This window comes from Notechis scutatus, chromosome 10 (genome assembly GCF_049901735.1).
Source record: "Notechis scutatus isolate UNSWTSFEM ecotype Mainland chromosome 10, rNotScu1.2, whole genome shotgun sequence".
Classification (NCBI taxonomy): Eukaryota; Metazoa; Chordata; class Lepidosauria; order Squamata; family Elapidae; genus Notechis; species Notechis scutatus.
The window spans coordinates 9,583,804-9,602,256 of record NC_142018.1 but is presented as its reverse complement, the minus strand read 5'-3'; the positions used below and the strand labels follow the sequence as shown (position 1 = coordinate 9,602,256).

The 18,453-nt window shown below is 37.9% G+C and overlaps 1 protein-coding gene across 2 annotated transcripts in view; it reads left to right on the top strand.

The window, feature by feature from the left end:
* BRWD3 (bromodomain and WD repeat domain containing 3) overlaps positions 1 to 18,453 on the top strand; it is a 65,642-nt gene that overhangs the window by 10,706 nt on the left and 36,483 nt on the right. For both annotated transcript variants that reach the window (XM_087972079.1, XM_026674657.2), the window contains exons 6-15: positions 1,775 to 1,873; positions 4,606 to 4,766; positions 5,822 to 6,043; positions 6,353 to 6,453; positions 7,659 to 7,729; positions 9,690 to 9,790; positions 11,161 to 11,201; positions 16,512 to 16,616; positions 17,044 to 17,197; positions 18,234 to 18,368. In XM_087972079.1, the coding sequence (XP_087828205.1) occupies positions 1,775 to 1,873; positions 4,606 to 4,766; positions 5,822 to 6,043; positions 6,353 to 6,453; positions 7,659 to 7,729; positions 9,690 to 9,790; positions 11,161 to 11,201; positions 16,512 to 16,616; positions 17,044 to 17,197; positions 18,234 to 18,368 (1,190 nt within the window). The remainder of the gene's footprint in view (positions 1 to 1,774; positions 1,874 to 4,605; positions 4,767 to 5,821; positions 6,044 to 6,352; positions 6,454 to 7,658; positions 7,730 to 9,689; positions 9,791 to 11,160; positions 11,202 to 16,511; positions 16,617 to 17,043; positions 17,198 to 18,233; positions 18,369 to 18,453) is intronic.

Here is an 18,453-nt window from a genome sequence, read left to right as displayed (position 1 = left end):
GATTTTTTTTTTAACTGCGTCCCTCTTCCGACAAGTTAATAACAGGGTAACTAAAACGGGTAAATCAAAACCTTAAAAGAGGCAGGGAAAGGGGTCTTTTGGAAACGTGGATTTTCTGACGTGTCTTGGTTTTTGAAAAAGGAACTAAAACCATTTCCTGCAAACAGCTTGGCAGAGAAGAAAAGGATGGGAAAGAGCAGGAAAAGGGGTACTGTATAGTTTTGAGCAGGAAAAATAATAATAACTGGGCTACAGGTCAGGATTTTGACCCGCTCTTAGCGGACTCAGGAAAAGCTCTGCTGTTTCTGGCCCCAGATGCCATTAGATGTGTTGTTGCTCCTGCCAGCTGTCTTAGTCAGTTGAAGTCCACAAACCACCAGAAAGCATTTTCACTCACACGGGGCCATGCGCTTCCATCGGCCTCCCTGTACAGCAAGTATAAAAGAATATCATTGATGGAAGGACTCTGGTCCTGCGGCTCAGGAGAGGTGGAGAATGTGGCTCACATGCTCCTTAGATGTTCCTTTTACACGGAGATTAGGGGAAAAAACATATTCTGCCTTTAACTGCTTGGTATCCTGTCTGCTCTGATACTACCTATCTTCGGTGTGACAGGATTCCAGCAATCACCCTAATTAAATCATGATCCTTGAGCCAAACGTCAAAAAACTTCAAAGGGTTCATTAGAGGTGACATACTGGGACTGCCCTGTATGAAGCCAACTCTGGCATACATAATTTACAGTCCCCTGTGATCCTGTTTTCCTCCTCTCCCCAGATTCTCCAATTGAGCTCGTTCACGGGCTGGGTGTCATCATTCATGTTCTCCAAATTAAATATGTTTGCAGGCAAAAACTCGGGTAGTTTAGTTACAGTCTTTTAAAGATAAGAGTTGGAACGTACTTTCGCTTTCAACTGCTCTTCCAGATTTCCTTCCTCCCCCCTCCCATTTTTTTTTTTAAGGGCAACAACTAAAACAGGCATAAGAAAGTTTTCTGAGTTGACACAGTGGCTGCTTAAGGATGAATAGTCCATAACTACAGCACAGGTGGCCAGATTCTGCACAGCAGCACTGGGGCTTCGTTGCAAACACGTCTCTTCTCCACCATAGTTACGTTATACAACAAGTGTGGCAAACCCTTTGCGCTGCTTAGTCTTTTCCCTTTTAGCATTGAACCTACAATGGGCCACACAGTTTATGGACTGTAATAGTAGCATAGTTAGACCATTTATAATTGATGGACTGGATTTTTATTATAGAGTTTAGTTGTTTATTATTTTATACTAGAATTTTTAATTATATATTTACTGAGCGTTTTTATTCGTTCTGGTCTCTGGTCTAAGTGTCAGGATTCCAGCACTTAACCCCATTCAAATCCTGAGTCTCGAGCCAAAGTTCCAAAACTTCAAAAGGATTTATTGGGAGTTAACATGTCTGGCATTGCCTGGATGTAGCCGACTCTCTGAGACACATCATTCATTGTCACCCTTGACCCTGGTTTTCCTCCCACCCCCTGGGTGTATCACAATTCATGTTCTGCAATGGGACACATTCATGGCCAAATTCAGTTAGAATTTTGCCCGGCAGAAACTTCAGTCACCTAGTTACTATCTTTGAAAAAGTTTATGGAATGTAGTTTTGGTTTGCAAGCTGCCGCACTGCTCCCCCCTCCCTGTCTCTGTTGGCAACTCTAAAAAGACCATAGAAATATTTTATGAGTTGACACTAAGATTGTAATAAATTGATTGATCTGCTCTGAATCTCGTTTGCACAGAATGCAGGCACACGGCCTGGAAAGGTTCCGCATTTGCAGCCCTCCATCGGGGCAGACCTCCCGAAGTCCCCATAAACTATGGGAAGCCACCAAATGTGGGTAAGGAACAACTTTCTTATATGCTAATGCTATATTTCAATGTTTTGTTTGTTTCTATCCCACCACCTTTATTATTTTTACAAATAACTGAAGGTGGCAAACACATGCAATGCATACTTCTCCTATTTTCTCCACAACAGTATATGTGAAGTGGGTTGAACTGAACAATAACAACAGCACTTAGAGTTAGGTACCATTTCACAGTCCTTTATAGCCCTCACTGAGTGGTTTACAGAGTCAGCATCTTGCCCCCAACAATTTTGGGTCCTTATCTTACCGACCTTGGAAATATAAATCAACCTTGAGCCAGTCAGGATCGAACTCCTGGCAGCGGGAAGAGTTAGCGTGCAACGTTGCATTCTAACTACTGCGCCACCATGGCTTCCTAGAGAGTGACTGGCTCAAAGTCACCCAGCTGGCTTTCATGGCTAAGGCAGGACTTGAACTCACGGCCTCTGGCTTTCTAGCCTGGTACTTTAACCACAGTGGGCAAACTTTCAGCGGGTCAGCTTGGAACTGTTACAAGGCTAAAGTAGAAAGGATTTCTTTTTCTCTCCTCTGCTAATAATGAAAACATGGCTGCTATTTGAAGCCAAAGGATCCATCCTAATTTTAGGAATGCAATCTGGAACAGAATGATTAAATTAGGAAAATGCTTCATTGTAACTTCAGATTAGATACCCAAATTCACGCTCAAAGAATTTGCCAGCCATTGAGTGAATAAACATTCCGGTGACTGAGAAACAAACACAGAGAAGTTTCCACATTAGCTGTGCTTTTCTCTCTGGATAATTTCCTAAATTGCTGGTATGTCATTGGGCTGTTCTGTTCTAAATTAACCCTGGCATTGGCCTTTCATCATTTGTTAAAGCAATGGCAAATTTATATGTGTGTGTGTCTGTGTGTGTGTGAGAGAGAAAGAGAGAGAGAGAGAGAGAGAGAGATGTGTATGTGTATGTATATAAAAAAAATTGCCATTGCTTTAACAAATGATGAAAGGCCAATGGCAGGGTTTATATATATATATGTTTTCTTAAGTTTTCGCAGGTACTTACATGTATGGCATTTAGCTTTGTTCGGGTATTTTCCCACGTCATTGTAGTTGTGCTTTTAAAGTTGTAGCAACGTTTCGCAGAATCTCATCTGCCAGACGGACACAATCAGAAGCCTGATGATGGCAGATGAGATTCTGCCGACGTTGCTACAACTTGTACAACTACAATGACGTGGGAAAATACCCGAACAAAGCTGAATGTCTCCCCATATATATATATATATATATGTATGTATGTATGTATGTATGTATGTATGTATGTGTATATATATATATATATATATATATATATATATATATATATATATATATATATATATATATATATATATATATATATATATATATTCATAAGTTTTCGTGGTACTTACATGTATGGTATTCAGCTTTGTTCGGGTATTTTCCCACGTCATTATAGTTGTGCTTTTAAAGTTGTAGCAACGTTTCGCAGAATCTCATCTGCCATCATCAGGCTTCTGTATTGTGTTCGTCTGTGAGTCAGACTTTTACAGTTGTTTCAGTTTTAAATTTGGGGCTAGCCTACTGCTGTGCCAGAATGGTTTTTTCTTCATCCTGATTGGTTGGGAGTCTTGGTCTGTGTTTATTGGTTTTGGAGTTTGCTGTGTTCTGCTTGATTGGTGTTTCTAATATCTTCCGTTTTGTGGCTTTTTTTTGTCTTGATTGGCTGGCAACATTGTGTTCCTGTATTGGAGGCTTTTAGTGCAGCTTGGCTCCAAGTAAATGGACTGCTATCATTTGTTAGGAAGCTAGGTTTCATCTGGGTGCCTGGTTGGGGTGTGTTTGAGCTGGAGGTATCAGGGGGATCTGTTTGTGCCCAGGTGTTTGCCTGGCTTGTGGTGTGGAGATTTTTTTGTTTGTGAGTGCAGGCTTCCAAATGATTGACAGTCTGGTAGAATCATCTCTTCTATTCATGCTTTCAGGTCTTTTTTCAATCTCTATGGCTTCTCTGATGATTCTGTGGCTGGGGTTTTCTATAGTGGCTAGGGTTTTGGTGCCATTGAAGTTGATGCTATGACCTGTGGCTTTCATGTGTTGGGCTAGTGAGGAAGTGTGTTCCAGCTTTTTTACTGCATTTTTGTGTTCATGTATGGTATTCAGCTTTGTTCGGGTGTTTTCCCATATCATTATAGTTGTGCTTTTAAAGTTGTAGCGACATTTCGGCAGAATCTCATCTGCCATCATCAGGCTTAAGTATAAATACTGGTGGGGAGGTTGGCTGTGTTGTCATTTCTTGATTGGCTGATGGAGTTGATGTTTGCAAACATCAACTCCATCAGCCAATCAAGAAATGACAACACAGCCAACCTCCCCACCAGTATTTATAGAGAGACGGCAGCTCCGATCACGCTTTGCTCGCACAAGCACAAAGCCGAAAGTACCAACCTGAAGATGGCGAGTGGGACCTCGTTGAAACGTCGCCAAGATACTCTCAATCTTACACGGGAGAAGACCTGAACAAGACCTGCATACCTGTACCCGTGAAAATCTATGAATGTCACCTCTTTCCCAAAATGTTCCTAGAGCAGATATTTAACTCAAGTGCTAATTCTTACCCAGGATAACACTCTCTTTTGCCGGCAGACAGGAATAGACCATTAAAATGAGGTCAATTAAAGAAAAGCATAATCAGGATAACAGCATTTTTCTCATTTGGCAGTGACCCTAATAGGAGCCAGACAGTTGACTGGATATGGACGTTTCAGCCATTTGTTCCCAACATCTTTTTATCAACACATCAAGATGCACAAGAGAATTCTGGGCCATTTATCATCTGTGTATTGTATAGCGTTTGATCGTGCTGGGAGACGAATTTTCACTGTGAGTGGAATAGAATTGAAATATTCTATAATATTGAATAATTTTGCTGGGCTCTTTTTTTTTTTAAAGCTTCTTGTACTGGGGGTTTTACTTTGAATTTGTATAATATGTTTTCTGAAACTAGGTGGTGTTACTGTATCATTATTGGCTTCAGAAATCAACTTCCGTTATGTTTCAAATACTGAATCCTACAAATGTTATAAATGTTAAATAAATGTTATTTGTTTGTTGGTTACTGTTGCCAAAATCGAGAAACTCTGCCGTCTTAGTGGGCTTCTATGTGTATATATGGTATTTAGTGTACTGTCAAGAAAATGATATTGAAAGATGTCGATATAATTTCTATTACAGAAATTTTTGTAAACATTTTTCATATTCTGCTTTTTGGAAACTTTTTAATATCTTGAACTTTAATAAGGTATTTTTTTTTTTAAAAAAAGGAGTCTTACGGGGAAAGAGTGGCATTTCTGCATGTTAGACTTTGGAGTTTGAAATGGTCTGAATGGTATAGAGTGTCAGGATTCCAAGTAATACATCCCATTCAATAAGAACTCCAAGGCAGGCAAATTCCTCAAAGAACATTTTACTGGGACATACCAAATTGGGACATTCCTGGTGGAAAACCGTCTCTAAATTGCTGCTGGTTTTCCCCCCCAAATAAAAGTAAAACTTTGTCACTTCCACCCAGAATCTCCAGTCCCATGGTCCAATCAGCATACAGCCCAGTTGCTAGGTGACCACAGTCTCCACCTTTCGAACACCTGCACCAATGTCCTTGGTTCCCAGGAGAAATAGTTTTATTTTGGCTACAGCGCCCCAGCTATCTCTGCATCCCCCACTCCGTGGCTCCTTCGTTCCAGGCTCTGTCAGCCCTGAAGCTGTGAGAAGAAGAAACTCCCTAAAGAAAAACTACCCAAAAGAAAATTCCCACCGTTCGGCCAACTTCAGGGTTGACATAGGGTTTCCTGCTTGAGCAGGGGGTTGGACTAGAAGACCTCCAAAGTCCCTTCTGACTCTTTTATTCTGTTGTTGTTGTTTTTTGCATGAAACATTAGGGTTCAGATGATTGCTTGGTGAAAATTTGGGCTACAGATAACGGCCGTTTGCTTTCAACCCTCCGAGGACATTCAGCTGAAATTTCTGACATGGCTGTCAGTTATGAGAATACCCTCCTTGCTGCAGGCAGTTGTGACAAGGTTGTCAGAGTCTGGTGTCTTCGAACTTGTGCACCAGTGGCGGTGCTGTTGGGCCACTCAGCGTCCATTACTTCCATACAGGTGAGAGAAGGGAGGATTTCCTCTGCTCTTCCCAGGCCTTTACTTTTTGCTAAACAGCGAGAATTAAAACTGCATTTCCTTGCTATTTTCTGGGTTAATAGTCTTCAAACGATTTTTGGCTTTGTCAGATCACTTGCTCTTTGAATATTCTTGTCTGATCTGTCGCTTTTCTTAATTATAAAGGGAATATGGTTCATATCAAAATGGTAAGTTTTTGTGTTAGCAGATGGCTGCTGTTGCATTTTTGTAAAGGTATAGGAAGGAAGTATTTTGCCTGTTTATTACAACTTTCGTTCTTTTGATTTTTAGTTTTCCCCTGCAAGAAAAGGAACAACTCGATACCTCACTTCTACTGGTGCTGATGGAACAATTTGTTTCTGGCAATGGCATTTAAACACAATGAAATTCAAGTATGTTGTTTTATTTGATCTATTCTCTTGGCCTTTGCTACTGAGCAGCAATGCTATATAAATTTCAGGAGGGATAGTAGCATTTATTAGAATCCCTAGATTGATGCAATGAAAGAGATAAAAGATAAAACAACTGTGCATTATAATTAAGTGTAGCATCAGTTGAGAATGAAGACTGACAAACGATCTGAATTCTTCCGGACCTTTCTGATTATAACTCATATAAATCTTTCTGCTGAATTTGCTGTCTAAGGCATATAGATGTTAAAATCCCAGGTGTTTGAAGGATACAGAATTTCTCTGTGATAAATTAGAAGAATGTGGAAGCGGAAAGCATAACTCTGTTTGAGCAAACGAAAAGATCCAGTTTATCTCTTTATGTACTTTTGGATGGAAAACACGGAATTGAAATTGATGTGGTTGTTGTTACATATGTCGATCCATCTATTTGCCTGAGTTTTGGTTTAGTGCAGTGTTTCTAACTTTGGCAATTTTCAGTTGGGTGGACTAAAACTCCCAGAATTCCCTGGTCAGCATGTTAGCTGGGAGTTCTGGGAGTTGAAGTCCGCATATCTTAAAGTTGCCAATGTTAAGAAACCCTGGTTTAGTGCAATGTGTGAACCAAGTAATTAGATCTTAAGAATTGAGACAGATTTCTTAGTCCTGTTCCCTAAAATACTTTTAACTTGACTGCCTTGATCCCATTTGTATATTTCTTCATAGCAGTATCTTATCGAGGGTGATCTTGGAGCTTTTTCTGTGCAAAACGTGGTTTCCCCAATGAAGTAATGATCCCTGTTGAAATGGAAGTTTCAAATCTTTTTTTTCTCCCAGGTGTGCCAGGTCCAAATGTTAGGCAGAATGAAATATTTCTGAGAAGAAATTAAGAAAGTTACAAAAAGACAAGCTAAATTTTTGAAAAGTAAACTTGTTCAGCAAAACTGATCAGCTAAAGTACAATCATACTGAAGTTTTATCATTTGGAGTCTTGAGACAATGAACTCTTGATGTCTTTAAGGATTTATTTATTTAGCTTATGGCAAATAAACGTCTTAAGGAATCCAGCCAAGAGTGCAATACTATCTATGTTCCAAAAGTGGGCTTGTTAATACAGATTCCTAGGAAATTGAATGTAGAATTGCAGGCTTAGTCCTTCTTTGCATTGTCTAATGTAAAGTAATTAAAATGTTGTCTCATAACTTCAGGGATCGGCCAGTGAAATTTACAGAGAGATCCAGACCTGGTGTTCAAATATCTTGTTCATCTTTTAGTTCTGGTACGTATAAAGAGAAATCCCAAAGGAATTTACGAATTTATGTCAGGAATAGTTATCTTTTTAAAAAAAATGAAAAGCAGCATTGTACATTTTCCCTCCATTGGAATAGACAGGAAGCTTTTTAATTCAATAAATAAATAAATTGTTTCCAGTCTTCAGTGTCCAAAATATCCAGCAAGCATTTTGGTGCTAGGAAAATGAGTTTACATTTGTTCAGAGACAATTCTATGCATAAATTTATAGATGTACATAAAGCAGTTGGTTACTGAAAGAGCCCTTCAGGTCCAGGTTATTGGAGGTACCATCTCAGCCCACTGGGATTGGCCCCTCCTCCTCATGTGGGCAGAGGAGGGTTGGTGCGGGTCCCAATAGGCCAATTATTCCAGCTGGCGGGGTCTAGGAGGTGGGCCTTCTCTGCTGTTGCTCCTGCCCTCTGCATTGCCCCACGATGGGATCTATTCATAAGGGCCTAAAGATATGGCTTTGCCAGTTGGCTTGGGGATCCAGTGGGAGAACAACACAATGGAGGTCCCTGCCCTCCCCGTCAGTGGTGGGATTCAAAAAAATTTTATTACTGGTTCTGTGGGCTTGGCGTGGCTTGGTAGGTGTGGCTTTGTGGGCGTGACACGGGAAGGTTACTGCAAAATCCCATTCCCTCCCCACCCCACTAATCTGGATGTGGCTGCCCTTACATATGTCGATCCATCTATTTGTCTGAGTTTTGGTTTAGTGCAGTGTTTCTAACTTTGGCAATGTTCAGTTGGGTGGACTAAAACTCCCAGAATTCCCTGGTCAGCATGTTAACTGGGAGTTCTGGAAGTTATGTATTATATTGAATGTTATAACTTTAAGGTATATATTGAAGCCTAAATAAGAGTTAAATGGATAAGCTTAAAAGATATAAAGGTGTCATACTCCAATCAGCAACTACAGGAGAAACTTTGTTTAATGAGAAAAGTTAATAGATAATTGAAACAGGACAGACAAAAAGTATAAATAAAATGATTTGAATTGAGACGAGATAATTAAAATAAAATTGAGAAAATTAAAAGAGGGGAGAAGCTATGTAGAAAATGTAAAACAGTAATAAGATATGGAATAGAACATAAAAATGAGCATGAAATTGAATTTGTGTCTGTACGAAGAAATGTAACCCGGGATTACGCTACTTTCAAAAAAGATGTTTTATTTGTATTTTTTTTTGTGAGAACTCAAATAAAATTTACCAAAAAAAAAAAAATCATTACTGGTTCTCCAGAACTGGTCAGAACCTGCTGAATACCAACCTCTGCTCCCCATGTATCCTAGGTTTTAATGTCTGATTTTAACTCATTAGGTTTTAAGTGTATATGTAATTGTAAGCCACCCAGAGTTATCCTATGGTAAGCTGGGCAGCTAATACATTTTATAAATAAATACAATAAATATTCTGATTCTTAGTCTTGCACTAGTTGAAATTTTTGACTATGTAAGTTTTGTACATTTATACATAGAAATTGTAACTTGTAAAATAAACCAGCATTAAATTTATATTCAGCCTTGGAATAAACCGGTTTTGCTTATAATTTAATTTACACTCAAAACTGTCTTAGAAGGAACTTCATCCTTGAATGCTTCTCTTGAAACTTAAAGGAGACAATTGCTATAATAGGTTCTTTTGTTATTTCCCTTTTTAAAACAAATTAATGAAATATGCAGGTGGCTTTCCTTAGTTCCATGGTAGTAGCATTCTAAATGCTAGGCTGATTGGTTACATTTCAAACCCAGTTTTCTCAAATTGCAATGATACAGTAATTTTAGGGAAAGATTTTAGAGGAGTATACAGAATGCTTAAAACTCATCAAATGGGTTGCTCCTTTGAAAAACTAATCATGAAATCTGGCATGACTATGTTAACTGCTCCAGATTGAAATATTAAATATAACTTTCCGTTTTCATTTCTTCTGATTTTTTTTTTAAGGTGGTATGTTTATTGCAACAGGAAGCACAGACCATGTGATCCGAATATATTATTTGGGCTCTGAATCTCCAGAAAAAATAGCAGAGCTCGAATCTCACATGGTAAGGATTACATCCAAGGAGAAACTTGGATTTAGTCATTTGATTTGAAGAGAAGATTTTGGTGTTGTGTGTGAGAGATGCCCCCCAAAACACAATTTGAGAGAACAACTCTTGGGTAGCCTACCTTTTTCCCCCCTATTTGAAGAGGCAGTTTTCCTAGTTCTTTTGGAAATCTTATAGGAATAAGTTTTTCCTATAAAAATATAGTATTTGCTTACCAATGCATGTGTCAAGCTTCTTCAAAGAAGTAGAATGCTCATTGGTTATTAAAAAAAAGATTTGGTGTTATGAGCCATTTCAATAATTGAGGTGTGCCCCAGCAAGCTAAGGATTCAGCAAGTAAGAAAATACAAGTATAGTTTCACAGAGATGCAATGTCTTGTAATTTGACAATGCATAACAACTTTTTCTGATCTGGACAGTCTTCCAGTACTTGGAATTCAGTTCCTATAATTTTCAAAAGCATATGCATTAGGGATCCTGGGAATTGAAATCAGTGGCAAATTAAGGCTCATTGGTGCCCTAAGCACTGACAAATCTTGGTGCCCTCCTCTTTTGTACATGTTGTACAAAGGAAGCCATATTCTCAACTTTGTGGTGTCCTCTTTGGGCCTGGTGCCCTAAGCACATGCTTAGCCTGCTTAATGGTTAATATACCACTGATTGAAATCCACACATTTGGAAGTTTTGGGGAAGGTTCATGTATTGTTATCAGAGAGATGGCTGATAGTTCATGTGCCAGTAGTTTCTGAGAGTAATAATTTTACCAGATTGCTGGTGGTACTGAAAGTCACAAGGCTGACCATACATACATACATACATACATACATACATACATACATACATGTATGTATGTTTAAAGCTGTCTGTGGCTGCACTATCATCAGTTTCTACTGTTGGTCCCAGAACATTCCACCTGCAAACCACAAATCAATGCTTAGTAATCACGATCAATGAGTACCTGTGCTAGAATGTAGCGGTCTGGATTCTCAGGAGATGGGGAGTATGTTTTAGACTAGAACAAGAGGGAACTTGGTTTAGATAGTTTGTGTGAAAGAAAGAGGGTAAAGACAGCTCCTCCCTAATCGTTCCCAGAATATGTGTTTGATGTGGATAGTAGTCTGCTTCAGTTTGGCAAGATTCTGTCTGTAGGTGTGGAACAATAAAGAAACTTGCTTGGAAGATTCGCCACATGTCTTTCCTGGTTTTTGGGACCTAACAGGCCTAATAGAGTTCTGGGTACTTAATCTTAATTGGATAGAATCAACTGTGAGAAATACTTGAGGGAGGATTGGAGCAGAGGGAAGAAATATTGAACAGTTGACTGAAACAAAGATGTTAATTACAACCATTGTTTTATTACTCTAAAGGACAAGGTCGTTGCTATTCAGTTCTGCAACAGTGGAGACAGGTAAGGATTTCTTAAGATGATCTCCTACTAGAATGCTGTTTTCATCAAATGCTTAATTTAAAAAAAACCTTAAGAGAGTGATTAAAAAACAGAAACAACTGGAAGGCCCAGTTCTAAACTTTTGATGGTATTCATATTCTCCCTACCTTTTGTTATACCTTACGTGTTTTATAAATATTAAACAACCAACATTTATTAAACGGATGAGCTGTTAAATAATCCCTAAATTAAAATGTAAGTTAGTAATATACAGGTAGCTTTTCATCCTTAATTTTATAGTACATAGTTATTAAATATGCAGTTGAATGTGAACTGACTGAATCAAACAGCATTTCATTGGATGAAATCTCTCTCCCCCTCTCTCTCCCCCTCTCTCCCTGTCTCTCTCCCTTTCTCTCTCTCTCCTCTCTCTCCCTTTCTCTCTCCCTTTCTCTCTGTCTCTGTCTCTCTGACTCTCTCTCTCTCTCTCTGTCTCTCTCTCTCTGTCTCTCTCTCTCTCTGTGTTTGTGTCTGTGTCTATTATATTTCTAATCCCCCTTTCAGTTTTCTGGAATTCCTAGCCAGAATACCCATAATATGTGGATGCTTAAACTAAACAATGGATGTAAAATAGCCTGTGTAATATATAGAACAAAAATAATAGTATTGCTAGAGGTCAAAAGGAGGTTAACCGTGGAAAGGACATCTTTCCCAAAGTGGCCCCCATAACTGAGAAACGCAGGTAGTTCTTGACATACACCCACCATTGGGGTAGAAAATTCATTGTTAGGCCATGTGGTTGTTAAATGAGACTTTGCATGACCACCAAAGTGATTTGATGACCTTTACCGTGGTAGTTAAGCAGATCACCACGGTCATGAAGAAAGACATCATGTGGGCATGACTTGCAACCTTCCCTGCCAGCTTGAGTTTGCTTGTTGGAAGCCAGCTGGGAAGGTTGCAAATGGCCAAGTGTCCGAATCATGATCGCATCACCATGTGGGGACGCTGCAACAATCATAAAATCAGGGGTGGGTTTCTACCAGTTCTGTCCACCTCTGTAGAACCGGTAGCTCTGAAGAGCAGCAGACATAGAACCGGTTCTATGTCTGCTGATTTTTTTGCCCACCCGTCCACCCGGGCTCTTACCTGATCTTTATTTCCTAATTTTTCAACTTCAGCTGCCGAATGAGGCACAGCTACAGTTAAAAAAGCAGGAAAAGAGGGCTGTTTCAAAGGCTGCCTCTCTGCACACAGCATGCTGATGGTGATATACAGGCGCGCGGCTCACAGCGTTTGCAGGGAAGCTCGTAAATCCCGAACCAGTAGTTAACCCTGTCGTATCCTACCCCTGCATAAAATGCAAGAACGAGTCATAAGTCACTACCTGTACTCTTTATTTGTAGAATCATCTTCCCTTAATACCTAGAAGAGATATCTACAAAGATAACCAGAGGTCCCAGCCAAAGAACATACACAGAGGTGGCTTGGAGCAGAAAGATGTTACGCTGGGTGCAAACTCTTATTGGGCTGAACAATTCGGCTCCATGTAAAACATCCAGCTTTAAGAAGTGTCAGGTGTTGCTGTTGCTGCAATCTTCTGATGATTTATATATTGATATATGTTATAGCTCTAAAAAAATTACTTTGTGGCTGGTCCTCAGCTACAAAGCTAGCATTCTTTGATATTAGCTTATATATAGTTACTAGTTGAAGACTGATGGGAAGATTATTGGGCAGGCTTTGAGCATAAAAATGAGAGGAGGTTCCGGTTTGCGAGGCTTCGGCAGCGGCAGGGATTTGCGATCCAGCGCGATACCTGCTGAGCTCACTGCCAAGGTTCCCCCGATCCATTTGGATCTGGGGGATATAGCTGCCTCTGCAGGAGCAGCTGAAGACGGGGGATCTGGAAGGGGGGTAAGGGGTGTCGCAGACCCCCTCCCCAGCCAGCAAAACCCCCTTTTCCCGAGGCGGAGGAGCGGCGGTCAGCAATGGCCACCATGAAGAAACCTGCAAACGGATAAGATTGTGCAGGAGGAAGAAAATCGGGGAAATCGTGAGAGTTGTTTCTGGACCGGGATAAAGTTGCCAAGGGATAAGAAAGTTTCCTGGGGCTTGAAAATTGCTACGGAGAAGTTGCTACATTGTTTCCAGAGAGAGTTACAAGTGGCGCACAGAATTCTAAAAAGGAAAGTTTTTTTTTTCCCTTCACTCTCCTTCCTAACGTGACAGCGGATGGAACAACAAGAAAAATCTGAAAATCTAGGTAATTAAATACTGAAGAGATAAGGATTTCTGAATGATTATTTTTTTTAAAGACTTTAAAAAATTTTTTTTTTGCTGTGAGTGGGAAGGGAGAGGGAAAAATCGGATTAGAATTTGAAAATAAGGAGAAGACTGCCTGGATTTTTAAAGAGCTATAAATACTAACAAGGCTTCTGAAAGATATATATTAAATGGAACTTTGTGATCAAACTCCAATCCCAGAAAGAGAAAGTGAAGGAGAAAGTACTTAAAAGAATTAACCTACTTGGATTGCTTGGTGATTTTACCACTTTTGAGAATTATCTCTGATTAAAAGCACTTGGGTGGTTACTTGGGAAAACTTTTTCTCTTTATAATGGCATTACTTGTGGACAGATTGAAACTTTTATATCAAAAATATGAAAAAGAAAAGCAAGAAGGGAAGGACGTTTTTGATACTCTTTTTCAGTATTTAGAAATGGCAGTCTACACTTATGTAAAATTGAATGGACAACAAGACGACGGACAAAGAAGAAGCCATTTTTGATGAACAAGTGACTTTGGCTGGGGAAGGAAAGGAGAAAGAGAAAAAGGAAAAAGAGACTTTAAGACCTATAAAAGCAATCAAAAAGAGAAAAACAAGATGAAAAAGAGATATTATGTTAGAAGACAACAGAAAGGAGGAAAGCAGAGAAAAAGGGAGGTGAAGAGGCAAAGGGGTAAAGAGGACAGAGAGAAGAATAAGCAAGGGAGAAAGGGGACGAGAAGCCTCAATAGTAGAGAGCAAGATGTAAAGAAACAAAAGTTTTTTAGAGATAATGGGTAAACTTTATTAATAAAGGGATTCTAAAGGTACATAAGATTGTTTTTTATATTTGTATTTAGAAATAATTTTAGAAAGTTGGAAATAATGTGTAATTTAAAGTGTGATAAAATGTTTAATATAACTTAGTGAAACTTGTCTTAAGAAAAGGGGAACATTTCATGAAATAAGGATTTGAGATATGATGTGGGGGGAATAATTGTGGAAAATATAAGTATTTAATTGAAATGGATAAAATGGTTAAGATATAAAGGAGTTGGAGAGAAAGATACAAATGAATGTCAATATTAATTAGATTGTGTTATTTCAGTGGAAATTTTTTTTTTTTTTTTGAAAGGAGAGATTTGAAGTAGGAGAAGCAGGAATACCTTAATGAAATAATGATTTAAAATATGTGATGTGGGGGGGAATAATTATGGAAAGTAGGTGCTCCCACAAAAGTCTTACTAGATACATATAGTAAAGATCTGAAATACCTGATTGTAAATGTGTTAACAGCGGCTAGGATTGTATTTGCTAAAAACTGGAAGAATGAGAAAATACCATCACAGGAAGAAATTATTAAGAAAATATTGGAATGTGCTGAGATGAGTAGATTGACATTTGAAATTAGAGAGCAAGAGGATAAACAATTTTATGAAATTTGGGGTCTTTTTTATCAGTGGCTAGATGACAAAATACGATAATAGAATATTTAGAAAGTTAGATAGCAAGGAATACTTTTATTTTTTCTTTTGCCTATGTTATTTGACATTATATCTATAAAGTGTTTTTAGGATAGATTTGGTATGATTATATGATTTGTTATAGAATAAACTGTTTAAAGTATTGTTCTCATAAAGCATGAATGATTAAAAGTATAGTCAAATGATTTATTAATAGCGATATTAGGATATATAAGTTTGGATTGACAATATGAGTTGTTATGTAATATAACTGCAATTGAGACTATGAAATGAATGCACAAAACTGATGAACTGATGAACCAACCGACACACTGTACGTACATAAGAGAGTTGATGTTTTAATGTTTTGTTTGTCTTGTTTGTAGAAAATCAATAAAATTGTTTTCATAAAAAAAAGTATGTTAATTAATTGAAAAGTAATGTGCTAAGTGTTTATGATATAAAAGAATATGAATATTAATGAATAGATTAGTATTGGTATTGATAATATTGTATAATTTTAGAATGTACCAAATAGAATCCCAATGTAAGTTAGGTATTTTATATTAAGTATTATAAATGTAGGGGAAAGAGGTAAAGGCGTCATACTCCAATTAGTGTACAGGAGAAGCTTTTTTTTAAAGAAGAAAGATAAATTGATAGCTGGAAATAAACAGACAAAGAATAATAAATATGATTTGAATTGAGATGAGATAAATAAAATAAAATTAAGAGAATCTAAGAGAGAGAAGAAGCTATATAAAAAATTGAAAATGGTAATAAGATATGGAATGGAATATAAAATGAATATGAATTTGAGTTGGTGTCTGTACAAAGAGTTTTGACCCGGGATTAAGCAACTTTCAGAAAAGATGTTTTTTTTTTATGTTTATATGTTTTGTGTTCTTATGTGTTTATGTTTGAATGAGCTAATAAAACCTTGGAGAAAGGTTAGAAAAGGACAATGGAGAGAAAGATAGAAGAAAATAAAGCAAGTTAGAAAGGGAAAATATGTAATTGTAAGGAAATGTGTTAATGTTGTAAAACTTTCAAATAATTTTTAGAAATTTTTAGAAAAAAGGTTTTATGTTTATTTTGTATGTTTTGTATGCTTTTAAAAATTAATAAAATTTGTTTAAAAAAAATGAGAGGAGGCTAACATATATTTAATATTACATGTTTTGACCGCAGCGAGAATTGCATTTGCACAATACTGGGAAAATGTGGGAACTCCTACAGATGAAAATGTAATTTAAAAAATATTAGATTGTGCTGAAATGGATAGGTTAACATTAAAGATCAAGGATAAAGAAGATATAGAATATTTTTTAACATGGGATTTGTTTTATCAAAGATAATAGAGCTAGAAATTAGAAATTGGAAGACTATCACTACATGCATGTAAATAATATTATTACCATTATTATGTATAACTAAATTGACCCAGATTAAGCTCTTAGGTATGTTAAAGGAAAATGCATCAATAAAATTAAAAAGAGAAAAAGAAAGAAAATCACAGGAAGTTGACATGGACACAGATAAAGCGGGTCCTGGTCCAAGCAGCAGGGAGTAATTGTTCTTTTTTACTCTGAAATGCAGGCTAAGATTTGTCAGTGGAAGCCGAGATGGAACAGCCCGAGTCTGGCAATACCAGCAGCAAGAATGGAAGAACATAGTCCTGGATATGGCCACTAAAATGACTGGGTAAAAATAAAATAAAATCAAAAGCTTTTGCTTTTTTGTTGAGCAGAAATTAAAACCAAGATTAACATTAGACCAAAAATGAAGTAAACAGTACCAGAATCAGAAAAGACAAATGCAGACAAACAATTTAACACTGAACAATAGTCTAATCAAGGAATGGCCAAGAATACTCCCACCAACACCGATGGGGCAAACGACTACTAAATAAAAAATAAGAGCAAGCCCCATTTCATTCTAGCACTGATTACATTACCTAGTTTGGTAATGAAGGGTCTGCAAGAAAAAACATCCAAGCTCAGAGGACCGCTCATTGCCATCCCGAGCTACAAATATTCCCTTCTATCGGTATTTTAGTTCAGTGTTGATCAATTTATCATTTTTGATATTTTTGCCCTTTGCCATACTCTTGTTGCTTTAATTTTCCCAGGAACAATGTCCTGTCTGGAGAAGACAAAGTGTCCAAGCTGAAGGTGACGATGGTAGCCTGGGATCGATACGACGCCACTGTTATTACAGCAGTGAACAACTTCCTTCTGAAAGTGTGGAATTCTTCTACCGGGCAGCTTCTCCATAGTTTATCTGTAAGTTTTGTTTTTTTTAAAAAAAACTACCTAAGTTGGCTTGTTACAGAGATCAACATTTTAATGTTCTGGAGGGTTTCAGACTTTGCAACCCCAGGGTCTCCAGTTTGCACGTCTTCAAATCAAAATCTGATCATGCTTGGGGAAGCCAACATAGACCCTCAAAGGATGTTGGCCAACGAACACTGGAGCTACTTTTAAATAAGGCATCTAAAGTAGCAGCACTTAAAAATCAGCAGTTTCCAATCTCTGCTCTGCTTTTCATAAGTGGTCCCTGTTTTGTTGAACTTTGCCCTCCCCCACCCCCCAAAAAAAACAACAACCCCTTAAAGTAAAATAAAATCCAAATTCGCAGACAGCCTGCATGAAGGAAACAGAATCTGGCTGAATTTGCTTCCTTTTCCTTTCCTTATTCACATTGATTCCCATGTTTTATTATATTAGCCATCATACTAACCACCATTAATGCAGTAACAATTCCCATGTTTTATTAACCATCATTAATGCAGTAACAATTCCCATGTTTTATATTAAACATCATTATATTAACCATCATTAATGCAGTAACAATTCCCATGTTTTATTATATTAAACATTATATTAACCATCATTGATGCAGCAAAAATTCCCATGTTTTATTGTATTAACCATCATTATATTAACCACCATTAATGCAGTAATGTTGGACAATACCAGGGCATCATCCAGCCTTACTGCATTAATTGTAAACATAGGTAGTCCTTGACTTGCAACCATTTATTGAGGAACATCCAAAGTTACAGTGGCACTGAAAAAGAGCGACTTGCAACTGGTCCTCACACTTTATGGATGCTGCAATTCGTCATGAATGTGAGTCTGTTGCCAAGCGTCTGAATTTTGATCCCGTGACTACAGGGATGCTGCAAAGGTGGTAACTCTGAAAAATGGCCCTAAGTCACTTTTTTGTTTTCAGTGCCATTGTAACTTGGAACGGTCACTAAATGAGCTCGGTGGAAGATCACCTGTATCTTTACTTTTGTCTTTACCTTTGTTATAGGGCCACGACGATGAAGTGTTTGTTTTAGAGGCTCACCCGTTTGACCAAAGGATCATGCTGTCTGCGGGCCACGATGGGAACATTTTCATTTGGGATCTTGAGAAAGGAACAAAAATTCGCAATTACTTCAACATGGTAAGACCTGACATGGGATATACAGTATCTGTCAAGTGTGTTGGGTTTTTCTCCAGTGGAGAGAATTACACAAATGTCTTGGGCA